Below are 13,730 nucleotides of genomic sequence, written 5' to 3'. Positions count from 1 at the left end.
CTTTCACACTATATCATTGTGCCACTCTGCGGGCTCCTGCTGCTGCTTCTGATGCCACCTTCACACTATACCATTGTGCAACTCTGCGGGCTCCTGCTGCTGCTGCTTCTGATGCCGCCTTCACACTATATAATTGTGCCACTCTGCGGACTCCTGCTGCTGCTTCAGATGTCGCCTTCACACTATATCATTGTGCCACTCTGAGGGCTCCTGCTGCTTCTGATGCCGCCTTCACACTATATCATTGTGCCACTCTGCGAGCTCCTACTGCTGCTGCTTCTGATGCCGCCTTCACACTATATCATTGTGCCACTCTGAGGGCTCCTGCTGCTGCTCCTGATGCCACCTTTACACTATATCATTGTACCACTCTGTGGGCTCCTGCTGTTTCTGATGCCACCAACACACTATATCATTGTGCCACTCTGTGGGCTCCTCCTGCTGCTACTGATGCCACCTTCACACTATATCATTGTGCCACTCTGCGGGCTCCTGCTGCTTCTGATGCCACATTCACATTATATCATTGTGCCACTCTGCAGGCTCCTGCTGCTACTGATGACGCCTTCACACTATATCACTGTGCCACTCTGTGGATTCCTGCTGCTGCTGCTTTTGATGCCACCAACACATTATATCATTGTGCCACTCTGCCGCTCTTGCTGCTTCTGATGCCACCTTCACACTTTACCATTGTGCCACTCTGTGGGCTCCTGCTGCTACTGATGCCACCTTCACACTATATCATTGTTCCACTCTGCGGGCTCCTGCTGCTTCTGATGCCACCTTCACACTATATCATTGTGCCACTCTGTGGGCTCCTGCTGCTGCTTTTGATGCCACCTTCACACTATATCATTGTGCCACTCTGCCGCTCTTGCTGCTTCTGATTCCACCTTCACACTATATCATTGTGCCACTCTGCGGGCTCCTGCTGCTACTGATGCCACCTTCACACTATATCACTGTGCCACTCTGCGGGCTCCTGCTGCTGCTGCTGCTACTGATGCCACCAACGCACTATATCATTGTGCCACTCTGCAGGCTCCTGCTGCTTCTGATGCCACCTTCACACTATATCATTATACCACTCTGCTGCTCTTGCTGCTTCTGATGCCACCTTCACACTGTATCATTGTGCCACTCTGCGGGATCCTGCTGCTATTGATGCCACCTTCACACTATATCATTGTGCCACTCTGCAGGCTCCTGCTGCTTCTGATGCCACCTTCACACTATATCATTGTGCCACTCTGCGGGCTCCTGCTGCTGCTGCTACTGATGCCACCAACACACTATATCATTGTGCCACTCTGCCGCTCTTGCCGCTTCTGATGCCACCTTCACACTATATCATTGTGCCACTCAGTGTAAAAAGAGTGCACTCTTTGATGTTATAGTGGGATCTTGGCCCTCAGCTCAGTCCTTTCGAGCTGGCACAGACGTTGTCAGGCTGCGTTCCCGCTTTCCTTATTTGGGGAAGTTGGCCTTTGTAAGTGCACATGGAAGTGAAGAGTGAAGCGATTCTAAGAGCCGCGGCTGTCATGTGCGTGTCATGCTAAAACACAGCATTGTTTGAAGACCAAACCACGCTCCCTATGCATATTTAAGCATGGCACAACGTTCTACAACACCCTACAGTCTCTGTGCAGCCAGGAAATGCCTGTTTTTTAACGTGATTCGTTTTGATTCGATTCGGGTCGAATCTAATTTTTTCGAAAAATTCGGCAAATCGGGACGAAACGAATTTTAACAAATTCGCCGATCTCTATCTACCACCATAAAAAACATTATAGCCCCAAGCAAGCTAAGAAAGGTGGATGCAGAAACAAAATCTAACAATAAGAAGAGGGGTGTAAGAAAATGTGGTCATGCAAAATGCCTTTGTTGCGAGAATATCAGTGCGGGAACTAAGATGCTAACATCTACCTCCACTGGCGAGAAATTTATGATTAGGCAAGATCTTTGCTGTGAATCAGATTTTGTTATCTATGTGATAACCGGTACATGTGGTCTACAGTACATAGGACGAACGGTACAGACCCTTAGAGTCCGCTTGAACGGCCATAGACATAGGGCTTAACATGGTTTTCTGAAACACAGGGGCAGATTTACTTACCCGGTCCGTTCGCGATCCAGCGGCGCGTTCTCTGCGCTGGATTCGGGGCCGGCCGGGATTCCCTAAGGTAGTTCCTCCGCCGTCCACCAGGTGGCGCTGGAATGCCCTGAAATTCACCGGCCTATACCTGGTGAAGGTAAGTGTAATTTTCGCGACACATTTTTTGTCTTAAATGCGACGGTTTTTCTGAATCCGTCGGGTTTTCGTTCGGCCACGCCCCCCCGATTTCCGTCGCGTGCATGCCAGCGCCGATGCGCCACAATCCGATCGCGTGCGCCAAAATCCCGGGGCAATTCAGGTACAATCAGCACAAATCGGAAATATTCGGGTAACACGTCGGGAAAACGCGAATCGGGCCCTTAGTAAATGACCCCCACAGTCTTTCCAAACACTTACATATGGAGAAAAATTGCACCTTTGAATCCTTAATAGTCATCCTGATTGAACAAATCCCTAATATATTTAAGTAAAGTGATTGTACATTGTAATTCATACTTGACGTTAGGCTCGGATCCTGAGCCGAAACGCGTTGTAATAAACTACTTAACGGAAGCATGACTGAAGAATCTTGCATGCCCTAACGCGACTAACATCCGATACCTCCGTTACTACATTTGGGTTTCTACTGCTAATATCCATCAAAGAAATGAAGGAAATTCCTTAGGGGTGGAGAAGTTAAGGTTGCATGTACTTCATGTGAGGAGTATGTATTGTTATGCTTGTTATATTTACTGCCATTGATATCAAACTGTGAAAAACACCCACATCTTTAGGTGAACTCACAGTTAAATTGCATAATTTGTCTTTCAGAGCTCCATTTTTGTTTTACAGAGCTTTCGTGGTGCTCTCTCATGTAGCTGATTAATAAAATTCTAGACAGGTGTGGCCTCCACTAGGGGGAGCTACATATAAATTTATATAATTACTATAAAAGGTGAGCTACGTTTTGGGCTTCTTAAAGCTCAGTATGCAATAATGCCATTAGGGGTAACAGCGTAAACTAGTCTATATCAGTCATGTCATCCTTGTTAGTGAACTTGTCACTAGATTTGGGATCCCCTTTATGCTGCTGATATTCAGGAACACAAAACAGCTTATCCTAATCCTAATCATTTATTCTAATTTACTTTTTATTGTGCCAGAGAAGAGCCATGAGTCTTGTAGAAGCTTTGTGTGTAACTGAAGTTAAGAAGATTATGTATTGCTTCATTACGCAGTAAAGTAAGATGTACACTCACTGACTTTTCCTGCACAGAATTACTAGCAAGTGAGTAGCTTAGGAAGTGGAAGGAAGAAGAAAAGTCTTATAGGTGAAGAGAAAAGCTCCTAAAGTCAGTCTCCTATATGAGAATGTTGCAAAATTTCTTATATTTGCTTGTACTATTGACTTAGTAGAAAGTGTGTTGATAGATCAGTGTACTATCTATGAAGCCAATACTAGATGATGTATTAGGTCATCACTATGTCACTATACTAGAGGAATTGAAGTTCTGTAACACAAAACAGCCAAATGGAATCTGGAGGAGCTGTTCACATATTGTATATCTTACTAATTCTAAACCCTCACTTTATAATATTAAGCTAGTAACATCGCATAACGACTATGGGTTATTATTTAGGTAAACTACTGCATGTAGTCTTCACTGTAGAGCTCTTTAAAGAAAACCTACCATCATAGATCTACCTAATGAGGTAGATCCGGTGACAAGTTCCTCTAACATATTGCAGTCCGAGCCCTTTTTCAGCTAATAATTTAGTGCCCCAGGACATAAGAAATCTTTTATCTGATCTATATGCAAATTTTCTTAAGAGGCTACAGGGGCGTAGTCTCTTTGAATCCCTCGTACCCTCCTGTCCTCAGTTTGTCTGCAAAGCCGGTCTATACAGAGCATAGGCTTGCGGCTGTGCGATCTCAGCTCTGCAGCTGGAGCTACTGTGTATGCGCAGAACTCCTGCTTTGCAGACAAGCACTGATGACAGAAGGATAGGAGGGATTCAAAGAGGCTACCCAGGAGCCTCTTAAGAAAATTTGCATATTGATCAGATAAAAAATTTCTAATGTTCTGGGGAACTAAATTATTAGCTGAAAAAGAGCTAGGACTACAATATGTTAGGTAGAATTACGATAGTATGTTTCATTTAATGTTTCCTGTGTCCTGCTGGAAATGTAGTGTAGAATAAACACCCTGTCAATAAATAGTAGCATTGCCATTGTAGTAACAAGAAGATATCTTTGACTTCTTGCTGAAAATATCCTTTCTTCCTTCTACATTATGGGCAAATCTTACAGCTCCACACTTTCTGCAGCACCACCCCCTCTTCTCTCCTTATTTCCCCCCTGTACTACTTGCTTTACACTAGATGGATTTTTGGTGGAACATTTATAAAACCTGCATGGTGGGTGGAGTGGTCTATAGGTTGGTAGAAGATGCCAATGTAACATTGGTCTGACCAACCCTTATTCCAAAAAATATTCTCCTGACCTTCTGACAATGGTTATAAAAACAGGTAATGTCAGACACCAGAGACATTACAGGAAGCGTCTTGGTCCCAATAAACAATACGTAACATGGCCTTCCACCTGCTCGTGTCATTTACAATGCAGATATTTTCTAATGTGGCAGTGGGATATTGCGGGACCATATCAGTCACCAATGGCCAGGTGAAATTGCTACCTCTACACCCCTATAGCTACACCCTTGCCCTTTTTATCCCTTTATTTGTAGATTTATTGCATACTCTACATCATCAGGTTTTTGTTCAGAGGCAGATATCAACAGTAGAAGACATCTATTATTTGATCTTCATTATTCAACTTAATATGATTCCTGCCAATACTTAGAGTTTGTTGTCCTACCTTTTATATTGATTCATTATCCAGTCCAGTAGACAGTACAATTGACTAAACTCCAAGGCTAAAGGTATCAAATGTGTCTGCAGGTGCGAAGCCAGAGCTTTGTGAAAGCTTCTCACGTAGGTTCCACACACATCAAAGTCCTCAGGGTAGAGAGATTTGAGGGAATTCTTGACTTTTTTCAAGTCTTCCACAGTTATTGACTTAAGACTTGCCAGATGTTTAGCAAGCCAACCAATATCTTCTTCTCCCAGGGGCACCGACTCTATTCGTTTGATAACACTGTCTTTTACAGCCTCTTTCCATAATTTTTTCCATAATTTTGGTTTTCCTAGAAGGGGAATTTCAGCATTTGCAGGGGTCACTATTGGATATTTGTGGATTTCAGTTTCTTTATTAATGATGTAGACTATGGAGGAGATCAACGATTCATCCACATAGTCAAGAGATTCCTTTACGATTGATCTTATCATGTTGAACAGGGATCCATAAAGCAGGTCCACATCTTTTGCCTTTATGGTATACTCTGTAACGTTTTCATAAAAATTGTTGGTGCTACATTCGTCTAACAGTTTTTCTTCCATTAATTTTATATTTGTAAATGCCTTCTTCAGTTCTTTGCTTTGAATGAGACCATTTATTTCCATCACTGGAGAAAGAATATTCAGATTTATTAATATCATTTGCATGAAAGATTCATTCATTTATTATAGTAGTTGTATTCTTGTACATGGAAACATGATTGTGGGAGCAGGACTCGATCAAACCCTAGGGAGAAGGTAGAAGTAATTTACTACCTTCTCCTTTCTTCTTTACTGCATAACCCTGAGGATGTGCTATTCAGTAGATCTATAGACTCGGCAGCCAGGTGATCACCAGATCTGCAAGGTGCAAGCAGAGCTCTGCCTCAGACATTTGCCCCTCAATCTTGTCTTCCAACCTTTGCATTGTATTGTCATTGCATGTTATACACAACCCCTCCCACTCCTATTACCTCTTGACGCGTCCATTGACTATTCGGAAACCCAAAGCCTATGACCTCATGGGGTACATGTAAAGTAAAAAAACACCCACACGTAAAATCTTAATAAATATTTTGAAATAAACCCAATAAATATTTCACAATAAAATTTAAAAAATCCCTCTCTATGATTTATAAAGTGCTACGGAATTTGATGGCATTATATAAATAAAGATTATTATTATGTCAGGGCTCGGGGTCAGTGAACTCCCTGGACCACCACGGCAGATGGTACTAGCCGACACCTGGGACCGGAATCTAAGTGGCAGGGTGCCACCAGGTCGTTCCACAGGTGCAACTAGCCCATGTTGGCAGCCAAGATCGAGGTACAATATCAGCGTCCAGGCTCGAGGTCAGGCACAGGCAGGTAATCAGGGAAGGCGGCATAAATGCAAGGTCAGCGTACAGGTCCGAGGTCAGCAACAAGGAATCTGGCGTAGAAGAACAGGAACACAGGGAACTCACAAGGAAGCTTTCACTATTGCTAAAGATCTGTCGGGGAGTGATGGGAGCCACCGGTCTTGATGGGAAACCCAGAAGTGCCAGCAATAAGCAGCGGTGCACTGGCCCTTTAAATCTTTGAGTGCCGGTGCACGCACGCCCTAGGGAGCGGGGACGCCCACACAGCCTAGCTGGGATGGGAGTAAGAGCATGGATAGGTGAGTGTGGGCCAGGGGTGCAGTGTCATGGAGAGGGGCACTCTACGCCCCCCTCGGCCTCCCCCTCTTCTTGGTCCCAAGAAACCTCTGGAGAACACTTTGATCCAAGATATTTTCTTCAGGCTCCCAGGATCTCTCCTCAGACCCAAACCCCTTTCAGTCTACAAGGAAGAACGGCTTACCTCTCACAGTCTTCATGTCCAACACCTCCTTAACTTTGTAGACATCAGTAAAGTCAGCTTCAGGAGCAGGAGAATGTTGAGAGTAGTGGTTCAAGGTGACAGGCTTCAGGAGGGAGACATAGAAGGAGTTAGGGATGCGCATAGATAGAGGAAGGCGGAGTTTGTAGGCCACTGGGCTGATGCGCTTGATTACTTCAAAAGGACCAAGGAAGCGGAGACCAAGCTTGTAGCTAGGTATCTTCAGCCGGACGTACCTGGAAGATAACCACAGAGAGAAGACGGGAGGAGTCCGACGTTTCTTATCAGCCTGAGTCTTGGTGCGATCAGTGGTTGGAGAAGAGACAGGCGGGTTTGTTCCCAAATGGATTTGAGGTCCTGCACCAGAGCAGCGGAGGAAGTGGGCAGCAGAAGAGTAGGATGAGGGATTCATCTATAGACCACAAAGAAAGGAGCTGCCCCAGCAGACCCAGAGTCCAAAGAGTTATAGGAAAAGCCCATGAAAGCAAATCAGCCCAGTTACCTTGATGGGTTGAGAAAAAGTGGTGGAGGTAACAGCCCAAAGTCTGATTCACTCTTTCTACACTACCATTCGACTGAGGATGGTAAGCAGAAGAAAAGTCCAGATTAACTTGCAGCTGGTTACACAAAGAACACCAGAACATGGACACAAACTGAACCCCACAGTCGGACACAATGTGCAGGGAAAGTCCATGCAGCTGGAAGATATGCTGGAAGAACAAACTGGCAAGCCATGGAGAAGACGGAAGACCTGGAAGGGGAACAAAATGGGACATCTTGGAAAACTGATCCGTCACCACCCAGATGACGGTATTGCCAGAGGAGAGAGGAAGATCACTGACAAAGTCCATAGCCACGTGAGACCACAGGCGACTGGGTATTGGCAACAGAAGCAACAGTCCAGCCGGTTTAAGATAGGAGGCCTTGTTACGGGCACAGGAGGAGCAGGACCCCATGAAATCCCGAACATCTTTGACCAGGTCTAGCCACCAGTAGTAGCAAGAGATGAGGGCCACGGAACGTTAACCCCTGAGCACCCAGCCAATCACGAAGGCAGAATCCTCTTCCGGAGTGCCGGTCTAACATACCTTGCTGGGAGTTAGCTGCCGAAGATCCACCGGAGCTTCAACAACAAGTTGTTCAGGATGGATGATATGTCGAGGGACCGGCTCCTCTCCAACGACATCTGAACAGGAGAGGGCGTCAACCTTGACATCCTTGAAATTGTTCAACAGGTTGAAGCGTGAGAAGACTGATGGGCTTGCCTGGGGTTCAGGTGCTGGGCTTTCTGCCAGTACAGTGGGTTCTTCTGGTTGGTGTACATACAAATGGGATGGAGAGCACCCTCCAGTAGATAACGCCACTCCTGCAGAGCAAGTTTGATGGCTAGCAGTTCTCTACCACCAATCGAATAATTTATTTCTGCAGGAGAAAATGTCTTGGAAAAGAAACCGCATGTAAGAGTTCGGCCCTTAGGTCCTTTCTTGGTGAACACTGCTCCAGCTCCCAATGAGGATGCATCCACCTCTAGATTAAAGGGTTTCTCACTGTCAGACCTAGCGAGAACAGGAGTTGAGGCAAAGGCGGATTTCAACCTGGAGAAGGCCTCATCAGCTGCAGAGGGCCAGGCACAGGGATTGGCACCTTTCTTGGTAAGTGCCATGATGAGAGAAAACAGAGTGTAAAAACCCAGGAACCTTTGTATGGCTCGTAGACCTTCTGAGCATGGCCACTGTAGAACTGCAGAAAGTTTAGCAGGATCCATCTGGAGGCCTCTATCGGAGATATTGTAGCCGAGGAAAGAAAGGCTCTGCTGGTGAAACTGACATTTTTCAAGCTTCGCGTAGAGATGATTAGCCCGTAGACGGCCAAGAACTTGACGTATGTGTGATTGATGGGCCTCGAGGTCTGGAGAATTCACCAAGATGTTGTCCAGGTAAACCACGACACACACGTATACAGAAGGTCCCTGAAAATATTATTCACAAACTCCTGGAAGACAGCAGGAGCATTACAGAGTCCGAAAGGCATCACTAACTATTCAAAATGTCCTTCATGAATGTAAAACGCCATCTTCTATTCGTCTCCCTTGCAGATCTGGACAAGGTTGTAGGCCCCACAAAGGTCCAGCTTGGAGAACACTTTGGAACCGCAAAGACGGTTGAAGAGCTCTGTAATCAACAGCAGGGGGGTAGCGGTTTTTAACTGTGACCTTGCTCAGCCCACGATAGTCTATGCAGGGACACAGAGAGCCGTCCTTCTTTTTGACAAAAAAGAACCCTGCACCAGCCGGAGGGGAGGACTTGTGTATAAAACCGCTTTGCAGGTTCTCTTTGATGTACTCGGACATGGCAGCTATCTCAGGAACAGAGAGAGGGTAGACACAGCCTCTAGGAGGAGAGGCTCCCGGCAGGAGATCCACTGGGCAATCGTAGGGTGTGGAGGCAAAACATCTGCTTAGTCCTGGTAACACATTGGTAGGCCCTCCAGGGACGTGGGAGTCACAGTGGAAGTCAAAACAGGTAGAGAGACCACCATGACAAACCCCAATGAAGTGCTTAGGACTAGAACAGATGTTCCTTGCAACGTCTGGAACATTCCTTGGCAGAGACCTTGTCCACTTCCATAGGCTCCTCTGCAGACTGTGCAGCTGAGCTTGTACATGCTCCTGACGCAACTCCTCAGCATGCTCCATGAATCGCAAGCGTACGGAACTTGACAGCATATTCACCTACGGATGAGTCCCCTTGATGTAGGTTCAGCAGCGCTGTTTCAGTGGCGGTGACTTGGCCAAGCAGTTCTCCTTGCAAAGCAATCTGCTGGGACTGCTGGGACTTCTGGGCAACAACCCTGGTAAGATCAGCCAGTATCGGAAGCAGCACCTTGGTGAGGTCCATGGCCGTATCTTACTGTCAGGGCTCGGGGTCAGTGAACCCCAAGAACCACTGCGGGGGATGGTACTACCTGACACCTGGGACCGGAATCTAAGTGGCACCTCCTCTTCACCAGAGCCCGCCGAAAAGCATGTTGGTCTTGCTGCAACAGGGTGTCACCAGGTCCTTCCACAGGTGCGACTAGCTTATGGTGGCAGACAAGATCGAGGTACAGAATCAGCGTCCAGTCTCAAGGTCAGGCACAGGCAGGTAGTCCGAAGTCAGCAACAGGGAATCAAGCATAGAAGAACAGGGACACGGGGAACTCACATGGAAGCTTTCACTATGGCTAATGAGCGCAAAGATCTGGTGGGGAGTGATGGGAAACCCGGAAGTGCCAGCACCAATCAGCAGTGCGCTGGCCCTTTAAATCTTCGAGTGCGGGCGAGTGTGCGCTCAAGGGAGCGGGGATGTACGCGCAGCCTAGTCGGGATGGGAGCAGGAGCTTGGAGAGGGGAGTGCGGGCCAGGGGGGCACAGTGCCACACAGAGGGGCACGGGTGTGCCCGCAATGCGTGACATGGATCGCAGGGGCTCCCATGACAAAATATTATTATTACCCTATAAAAAACATTGCCATAGTCGCCCCATTGGCTCTAGACTATATAGCCACAAATTAGGGAATTAATTTATATTGGTCGTTTTTAATTCGAAAAATAAAAAAATATATCATATATATTACACTTTTTGTAATTTTAACCCCCAAAAACAGCTACAAATGAAAAAAAGTTAATTTTTAACGAACCCTATGTGTCACAGAAAAAAACACAGCAAAAAAACTGCTAAAAAATGAAAAAAAGATTTTTTAAACAAACCCTTTGTGTCACAGGAAGAAAACATCTAAATGTGAAATGTGAAGTTATAGCTCTTCAACCAAAAATGCCCAGTCATTAAAGCTTTTTCAGGCTTGGTCTTTAAGGGGTTAATGGTATGGATTGAACTGGTAGAACATAAAGGTTTCAGTACATGAGACTAGCATAAAAAAGTTACATGAATCTTTACTGTGGTTACATACTGCTACTTGATTTGAGATTTGCGACTATATCAGTAAAAATCCTGTTCAAAGGTAAACTTTATTGATTTTTTTGTGTAAGATGTTAAAGAGCTGTTTTTAAATAGGGGAAGGCAGTGTTTTTCATAGATCTGTATAGCTATAAAGACATGTGGAATGCAAAGTATGTGTAAAAAAAAGGTATTTTTAACAGCTATTAACCAAGGTCAAAGCTAACAACCTAGCACAAAACTAGCTCTTAAATCTCAATACAGGCGGGGTAAGGGACATTTGACTAGTTAGGTAGCCATTGACAGGTTTCCTTATAAAATTCTGCCTCAAAAGAAATGTTGGCATTTAGGGGCCCATTCTATTCAGCAGTAGACTTTGGCCAACACATTTTCCACCAATTCAATTTACGCTGGATTCATATAACAACAGGGTGCCCAAATCCAGGACTGTCCTGCTGAATTTGGGATGGTTAGGAAGTACAGGTATGTTTTAGATACAAACTCACCATTCACTTTGTTCATCATTTATGACATCAAATAAAATCAGGTGTGTGTGTATGTGGGCACAGCAGCTTTCAAGACCCCAATAAGGTATTTCTTACCCTACACCAGTACTATTAAGGATACAATATAGCTGTGGGGTCCCGGTACAGATCACTACACCATCAGAAAGTCCTAGCAATATAGGTGGCCGGATCCATCTTACCTGACAACATCTGAGGTTCCTCCTCTTGATCTTCAGGCACTGGTTCCTCTGGTGTAGAGATCTTCTCAGCTTCAATAAAGTCTATTTTTTTCTTTGCTCTCATGCTTCTCCTCAATTTGTCCACCAAAGAACTGGTTCCTTCTGGTGATTCCTTACTCTCAGGCAATCTGTGATCTTCTTTCTTTTCCAGTTTGAGTGGGCTCCTCTTACTTAGTCTCAACACCAATGACCCAAAATGTTCAATCTTTGGTGCAAATTCAGGTTCATCTATGTGGTGCTGTCTTTTTAGGAATGCTCTTGTATTCAGGTCCTTTCCAAAAGGCGAATGTCTTTCTGGGGAAGTTGTTTCCCCAACTTCATTCGTTTTTTTAAGACTTTTTTTACTTAATCGAAGACTTTCAAATTTTTTCAGAAGACCAGAATTTTTTTCCACTGACTTCTGCAGATTATCTACATCATGTGGTGGATTGTCTTCTGTGGGTTTTGATTTGGATCCGTTAACTGACGTCTCCATTCTTGTCCACAAATTCCAGGACTATACCTGCTAAAACAAAAGTCATGGAAACAGAGGGGATTTTTCTTAGAACCAGAACTCTACAAATGTTTACGTGTTTTCCTAATATCAGATAGGTTGCAGGACACTGGAATACCTACCAAACACTCACTTCTGCTCCTCTGGGAGTATAGCATGGACCATCACCATGGGAGGAGGCATTATTATGGGTTCTGTATGTTGTAACCTGTCATCTAGGTACCAATAATGCTATCAGTGTCCAACTGCCTCTTTATCAGAAGTCCAGACATTTGCTTTATGTTATCGAGTACTATGTAGGGTGAAAGTTTATTAACCATTACAGTAAAAAGCACAACACTGCTAAATATTACTGCTTTTCAATGTCGCAGACTAGAGTCCCAGCTATTTGAGGATTGTCTAGACGGAATATACTAGTAACGAAAGGGATTTTCCACTAGGAAAAGGCATTTCGTTACATACTGGAATTCATTGAGGTTTCAAAAGGGGGTTTCAAATAGGTATAAAAAAAAACTAAAGAGCTTACACTCTCCTTCACCTATAGCCCACTGCTGTGGAAGGTGAAAGGTGACCCTCCTCAGCCTAGAGATTAGCAGCAATTCCCTGCCATGTTTGTAGGGGAATACCAGGTACACAGCAGCAGTTGGGAGATTAGTAGAGGTGAGTACAAGTTCTTATGGATTTTTTTAACCTTTGAAGCCCAGTCCCCCAATTGCTAGTACTGAAAACCCCTTTAAGTATGTTGTAATTCACAACAAGCACAAACCTTGAACATCATTTTTTTTCCTCTGCAGATGTAGCAACTCCATGTTCCTCCATAGAGACAGTTATTGCATTTTTTTTCTGCAAATGCAGATTCGGGCACAGGAAACTTAGGCATTAACCTTTTCAATGCCCCCTTAAAGTTTACTAAGCATAAAATAAGGGTCATCACATTTACTCACCATTGGCTAGAAGAGGAGAAGGATTTTGTCCCCTGTAGGTTTTCTCTCCTTTGCTATATGTTCCACAACGCAGATACACAAGGTTACAACACAGATGCATCCAACCTGGCGCCCTTTACTTGCACTTTCAGTTTTCAGAAGCCAGGTATAATATTACTGCCTTCCTAGGGAAGTACCTTCAATCATTAACTAGTGCAAGGCAATTTAAGAGACGCTAATCCTAAAGTTCATATTTTTTACATTTTCTTAACTTGAGTGCACACTGTTAAAGGGAACATGGGAACATCAGGTATTAACCTATCAACCTGATGACAGATTCCTATAACTTACAACAGCCAGAAACCATTCCAGTTTTTCTCCAAAAAGTCTTCTGCTCCATTGTGTAGAAAATACATTTTATAAATGCACCTTGTTCTTTTCCAACAAAAAACCTGAGTCATAGAATCACCTTCTTCACTCCCTCCCTTCAAGTGATGTATGCTTTCTCAGCAATGTTCAAAACTGTTGCCTGACATGTGAGCTGAGTATACACCTTGGTATCACTGTCTCACTCTGCATGGCCAAGTACATCATTAGAAGGGAGGGGGGTAGGAGGGATATGCTAGGAATAATTAAGATGACTCAGAGATGACCTCTAGTCATAGGGGTTCCCATGGATCACCCCCATGACTAGATGTCATCTTTTCAGGCAGCCAGGTGTATTTTTAAGCTTTAATTTCTATTAAACAGGGTAGAAAACATTTTAGAGAAGAAATAGGGAT

General features: G+C 44.6%; 1 protein-coding gene across 2 annotated transcripts in view; it reads right to left on the bottom strand.

The window, feature by feature from the left end:
* EXOC3L4 (exocyst complex component 3 like 4) overlaps positions 1-13,090 on the bottom strand; it is a 95,879-nt gene extending 82,789 nt beyond the window's left edge. Inside the window, exons 1-3 of one of the 2 annotated variants that reach the window (XM_072116238.1) lie at positions 12,970-13,090; positions 11,494-12,037; positions 4,977-5,622 (exon numbers count right to left, since the gene is read on the bottom strand). In XM_072116238.1, the coding sequence (XP_071972339.1) occupies positions 4,977-5,622; positions 11,494-12,007 (1,160 nt within the window). In that variant the 5' untranslated portion in view covers positions 12,008-12,037; positions 12,970-13,090. The remainder of the gene's footprint in view (positions 1-4,976; positions 5,623-11,493; positions 12,038-12,969) is intronic. The other variant, XM_072116239.1, reaches the window with a different exon arrangement.
* Between the last annotated feature and the right edge of the window lie 640 nt (positions 13,091-13,730).

Source organism: Engystomops pustulosus, chromosome 7 (genome assembly GCF_040894005.1).
Source record: "Engystomops pustulosus chromosome 7, aEngPut4.maternal, whole genome shotgun sequence".
Classification (NCBI taxonomy): Eukaryota; Metazoa; Chordata; class Amphibia; order Anura; family Leptodactylidae; genus Engystomops; species Engystomops pustulosus.
The sequence above is the reverse complement of the archived record's forward strand: the minus strand, read 5'-3'. Positions and strand labels throughout refer to the sequence as shown.